Source organism: Prosopis cineraria, unplaced genomic scaffold (genome assembly GCF_029017545.1).
Source record: "Prosopis cineraria cultivar Desert tree isolate PC_DT_omini unplaced genomic scaffold, ASM2901754v1 PC598, whole genome shotgun sequence".
Lineage (NCBI taxonomy): Eukaryota > Viridiplantae > Streptophyta > Magnoliopsida > Fabales > Fabaceae > Prosopis > Prosopis cineraria.
In genome coordinates, this window is record NW_026555923.1 from 22479 (window position 1) to 28478 (window position 6000).

General features: G+C 35.9%; 1 protein-coding gene across 3 annotated transcripts; it reads right to left on the minus strand.

The window, feature by feature from the left end:
• Window positions 1–1430: 1430 nt before the first annotated feature.
• On the minus strand, window positions 1431–5579 carry LOC129297714 (serine carboxypeptidase-like 51). 3 transcript variants are annotated; one of them, XM_054936064.1, is made up of 14 exons: window positions 5261–5579; window positions 5038–5132; window positions 4850–4957; window positions 4525–4765; window positions 4400–4443; window positions 4242–4309; window positions 4045–4150; window positions 3738–3943; window positions 3467–3536; window positions 3228–3278; window positions 2882–2934; window positions 2666–2798; window positions 1947–2010; window positions 1431–1637 (listed from the first exon to the last, which is right to left on the minus strand). In XM_054936064.1, exons 1-14 carry the CDS (start codon window positions 5385–5387, stop codon window positions 1543–1545), a joined length of 1461 nt encoding a protein of 486 aa, XP_054792039.1. In that variant the 5' UTR covers window positions 5388–5579; the 3' UTR covers window positions 1431–1542. The 3 variants fall into 3 exon arrangements, with proteins under 3 accessions (XP_054792039.1, XP_054792040.1, XP_054792041.1); XM_054936065.1 differs by lacking the exons at window positions 1431–1637; window positions 1947–2010 and adding an exon at window positions 2017–2559 and having other exon boundaries at window positions 5261–5577; XM_054936066.1 differs by lacking the exons at window positions 1431–1637; window positions 1947–2010 and having other exon boundaries at window positions 2693–2817; window positions 5261–5578.
• Between the last annotated feature and the right edge of the window lie 421 nt (window positions 5580–6000).

Genomic DNA, 6000 nt, shown 5'->3' on the forward strand with positions numbered 1-6000 from the left:
AACTACTGAGAAAAATAAAAAAAATGATTATTGAAAATATTAAAGAGAACCATTGAAAAAAAAAAAGAATTTCAACTAAGGGCCATAGTCTATTTATGAAGTTTTATAATTTTAGAGTCTTTAATTATAATTACTATTTCTAGAAGGACTTTAAATGTGATTTTCTCATATTTGGGAGATTTGGAAGGACAAAAAACATACAAGAATATGCAACACTATTATTCTCCCTTGAGTCTGAGCGGCATCGTGTATGTACGATCATGATGTCATTTGTATAGGTTATAGCGAGGGAAAACAAAAAGAGAAGAGGGGCCAATAGTTGTCTGTTTTATTGTCATCCATGGACTCATGGCTTTAATTTGTGTGGATACTCCTGCAAGTAGCAGAGATAAGCAAGGGGGCAGAAAGTTCATAACTCACGTGCGTAAAAGGAGATTGTGGTTGAGATGTGATAACAAAAGCATTGCTAAATGGAATTAGTTCATTTTAGGTGTATGCTTTACGGTTTACGGTACTGCATGGAGATGTGAGTTTACAAGATGGCTCATATTAATGTCGCAATTTTTTGCGGTTGCAATCTACGATGGCAACAAAGATCTGTCGTTGTTTCCTTTTCCATAAATCTGGATGCTCCTGCATTATCCGGTTCGAGATGGGTTTCCCTTTTAATCCCTGTCGTCACACCCATATCAACATTTACTATTTGGACCGTTCTATCAACTTCTACTTTTATTGCTGCCATCAAGGGTTTTCATCTTTTAAATATCACACGTTTATTAACCACAGAATTTATCTCCCATAATGCTGTTGGGTTTAGGGTGAGCAAAACTCAATTAAATCAAATTAAATTTTATTTATTTGATTCAATTTTTTGGTTCAATTTAATTTTCTTTTAATGAAAATTTCAGTTAATTGATTCGATTCGGTTTGAAAATTCTTGAACCAAATAAACTGTACCAACTGAATTATATATATTTTTTTATATTTTTAAAAATGTGAATAAATTTTCATTTAGGTAAGTAAAAAATATTTTTTTTACTACCCTTATAGTAGTAGTATTTTTTTTGGTTTAATATGATGTTCTAATTTTTTTTATTTCCATAATTTAATTTTTAATGTCATAATATTGAGTCTCATTAATTTTCTCATAAATTGTGATATAAAATTATTATTTTTTTGTTGGGCTTTCAACATCAATAGATAAAAATTAGATAAAAAAATATATAAATAATTAAATTTCATAAATCAAATTAAATCATTATAATTCAATTCAGTTTTAATTTTGTTAGATTATGTATTTCGTTTCGGTTCGATCTAAATTTTTTATATATTTCAATTGATTGGTTTTAAGAAAATTAAAATCAAAACAACAAATGCTCACCCCTAAGGCTGCATTCAGCTTTCTGTAGTTTCAAAATATAAAGGACGAGGAGGAACACACAAGACATGGCATTTCACAAAATTTCCTCGCATGGCTTGGGTTATTTATTTGCTTGCTGAATCTCATTTATTTTTGCTGCGAGCTTTCCTGTTCTACAATAGTTATTTTGTGATGAGTTTGTCATAGCACACTTGCTGGGCCCCCTTAAATCCGTCCATGCCCATTTTGTTGCATACACTCCCTCTAGCCTGTGATCCTTCTCATAAAAAACAAGTAACTAATTCATCAGGATTAATAATCAAGAAATGCGGTTAAAATTTCTTTCTAAAAATACCCCCAGTTAATTGGTCGGTAGTTTTTTACACATTAATAAATACTCTTTTTAATGAGAGCAAAGAATAATAATAATAATAATAATTAAAAATACACAAGAAAAGGCATTCCACAAATTTTCCTCCCGAGGGTTGAGTTATTTCAAAGCTTGCCGAGTGCTCAGTATTGTTTTTATTTGCCTGCTGAATCTCCTTTATTTTTGTTGCGAGCTTTCCTGTTTTACATTACTTACTTTGTGGTGAGTTTGTAATGGAGGCCACCATATCCAATGCCACGCAGGGTTGATCAGTGGGTACCTGCAGAAGCCAGCAAACAAATAGTAAGACAAAACCGAGAACAAACATTGACACTTCATTTTCTGATTCTCTAAGGACACGCAGCATTGGAGAAGAAAATTTGGCCATGCAGTCCACAACTAAGTGGAATCTCAGGAAGCTCTTAACCGATATCATAAAACGAAATCATGGGATCTGCAGGTGTTTGGCTTTTCATAGCAGCATCACACCCCATTTCCGCCATGGCTTCATTCTGAATTTTTTAGGGTATCCAAGTTTGACAGCATATGCTTGGATGCTTAGAGCGTGTAATCCTATCATGATCTTCATTAATGTAAATGTATTGGAGTAAGTGACGGATTCACAGTGGGGCAAGCAGGGGCACAATTTTTTTTTTTTCAAAAAATTGTTTCATTTTTACTTGAAAAAAAATGCTAAAACTAACCTTTGCGCCTCCACAATTATATGATTTATTATTTTGGCCCCCCCAGAGAGTCATTTTGGGATCCATCCCCCACGCTTTCGTTAATTAACTTTTCACTTTTTTAAGGAAAAGGAAAAGGTATTTACCTTCATGGAGGGAAGTAATAAAATTATGAGAAACATGAAAAGAAGAACCGTGCATTTATGCTTGTCTGAGAAAAACAACACAAGAAGTATGATGATGTGTACTCACAAAATGGCCGGCACCAAGGATCCAATAAAAGGACAAGTTTTTGTATGACTTGAGAAAGCCTTTAGTACTTTTGTTATTTCCACAGTAAAGAGGTGTTCTGTCTTTGTTCATGAAATTTTGAAGCCCTTCCCACCTACAACAGAGGCGTGAAACTATATTTATCAGAAATAACAAAAACGTCTCGGGATATTAAATTATGGAGAAAAAGGGACTTACTTGAGTTTCCTGAGCCATGCTTCAGTCCCCTTAGTGGCACAAATGAGGTCAACCTATGATAATTACAGACAGATTATTTGGCTATAATGAAATAAAAATAATAAAAGATGCTCATTTGATTGAACGTGATTCTGTAGTGAAGGTAAAAACAAGATAGTCACAATTATCAAGTTTTAAAAGACTCTGCTTTCATTGGTTGAGCTCTGCATTATTTCAAAGATAGACAGCATGGACAATAATTAAGGTTGACCATTACATAATGGCACATCTAAATATAAATCCTTTGCTATCATTAATTCTAGTAATATATTAATAGCCAAAGTATTGAGCGGGGAAAATATCTTACTTGTCCGTTGTACACAGTCACATTGACTCCCTTGGCTAGCAACTCATCTACCTGAGCAACTTCAACTTAAACACGTCATATCCCAAGAAAGAGAAAAACGAAAAAAAAAAAATTAAACTTTTGAAAATCCAGAGAGTAAAATGCTCAGCTGTAACAATTCTCTGTATTATTTACCTCAGTTCTATTAATTAGAGTAAACTGATGCTTAAGTCAGAGATCCCATATGTTTATCTTCTTACCTCATTAATTCTTGGCTTCATAAAATCGCCTTCCAGGTATGTGAAAACATCACCAGATTGCCCTCCCCATCTGTCAACATGTATGGAATACTTGGGAATAAAGATGGAAACTATTTAAAGCTTGATTTATGGGTTCATCAAAAAGTAAATCAAATCATGTGATATCATATAGTAGATGACAACAAAGACGAATTGATTCCCATAAAGTTGGAATAATGAAGTGAGAAAACAGCAATGGCTTTGCGGGGAAAAATTACTAAAGTAGACTTACGTGACATTCTCAGGAATTATTTTCAACTTCTTCTTTATGACACCATTTAGTAAGGTGTCAAGATCAGCATCCCCACCCGGAGATGCCCTCCTTAAGGTAAGATACTTGGAGTACTGGCCCATTGCTATTTCTCTCGATAATCCCAACTTCATTGCTAATAATGTTGCTGAATCACTTCCCGAATCCAACAGAAAATTGTAAAAGTCCTGAAATTACCCCAAAAAAATCCCGAGACATTTAAGTGAGACATTATCGTATGAACTACTTAAGTAATCGCTAAAAGGTAAACAAGAGAACTTAATTCTACCACATTGTTGCTGCTAGAGCTAATGACGGACTCAAGTTCACTCCACGAGTTAGTTGCATCAACGAATTGGCCATCCTCTAGCTGCTGCTTGATCTTCTGAGCTATACTGTTGTCCAAAATGGTCTTGTTAGATATAATTGAGACGTTGGTATAATCTGTTTCAGAAGATGGAAGGGAATTGAGACACAACAACTTGCCTATTTGATTTTTGCATGCCGTTATCGTCAAGGCGAGAGACATCTTTCAGAAGAGGACCCCACGAGAACTGCAATGTGGGTTTAGGTGAAAAGTTGAAAAACAAGAACTTGAAAAGTAAAACTGACAGCTAAGAAGCGAGAACCATTCAAGTATTTACCACAAAATCTTCAGGGGAGATCCAACTGTCTCCTAATGCCACTCCTGCGGAAAGGACGCAAAGATAGTATCAATGAGCTGATCTCATTCATGTAAAACTGCACAGGGGTCAATTACTTGTATTACCTCCAAGGATAAGCTTCAATGTCTTGGCTTCAATGGCCATTAGTGCGGATAGTGCAAGAGTAACAGCGAATTTCCCACCATAAGACTCTGCTACGATGTACAGAGGACTGCGTTGAAGGCTTTTAGTCTCATTGAATACCTCGATCAACAATGTAGTCAAGTCAGTGGCTGCTTCATCATCTGTTTTAACGAATAACTTTTGATCCTCCACGTAACTATATCCTGTTCCAACTGGATTGTCCTATATTATATTGTAACAGCAAAGCATTCAGTGCTACTAGATAATCAAGGAATTGCTAAAGGGGAAAACAATCTGAAATCATACCACAAACAGGAGATCTGCTTTTCTCAACCAAGTGGAATTCCGGGGCTCCAAATTAGCGTCCAACGGCCCAACCTCCTCGAAATTTCCAATACCAACTCCTGAAGCACCCTGTTCTATGCTTACATTTCTCAGACTCTGGATTCTTCTGCTTGTTTGTTCGGTTTATAGCAAATTAAAGTAATACTTACAGGTCCCCCCTGCAACCAGAGGATGATCGGCCATGGCTTGGAGGGATCTTCAACTCTATATGGACTTCTGTAAAGCCACCAGAACATGTGGGCTTCTGTGATAGGACATCCCAAAGTGAAAAAACAAAGCAATCGAACTTTGTCAACAACAGAGATGCAACTTCGCAGCTACGAGTCAAAAAACATATTGTGAAATTACAGAGTTGTAATGGATTTGGCTTACTGGGTCTGACTTGTACGTATCCCCATTCCTCTGATCCGTCTTGAGTTTTCAAGGCTATCACTGGTCCGCCGTGAGATAGCAGAGGAAGACATAGAAGAGTGACAAGAAGAACGCAGTGATTTTCCATTTGAAGGATAGAAGGCAATGGCAGCGAATCTGTAAAATGAACGGCAACAAAGGAGATAGCGAATTAAAAGGAGCAGGTCAAGCATGGGGCACAGCGTTGGCAGTTTGTGCAATGCAAACAACAAAAAGATGAGACTGATTAGAATCTGATTGACGCAGAAGGAACAAATGAGGGGTCAATTAATGGCCGTTTCGTTTTCAGGCCAGAGTAGCTTTGCCGGCAAGGTTTTATTTCTAAGCGGCTCTTTCGTAAAATTAAAAAAGCAAAATAAAAGCTGTAGTTACTTTCTTTACGTTACAAAAACCAACACGTGGATTAAAAAAAATCCTTTCTTTGGAATACAATGCGATAGAGACATTACAAGGAAAAGACTGAGAAATGATATGATAGGCTGTTAGTGATTAACAGTATTGAAGTTAAGGATTCATCAACCTATCATAAATATGGAGCATGAAAGTTCTAGGAAGCCAAGTTGTTTAAAAATCATAAATCCTATGAATCTTATTTGATTTGTTTGAAATTCTGTGTAAAGACCAAAGATACAGAGCTAACTTGTAGATGGACCCCAAAAAAAAAAGAACGAGGGAAGATGGGAAAGGAAGCTAGTGACCAG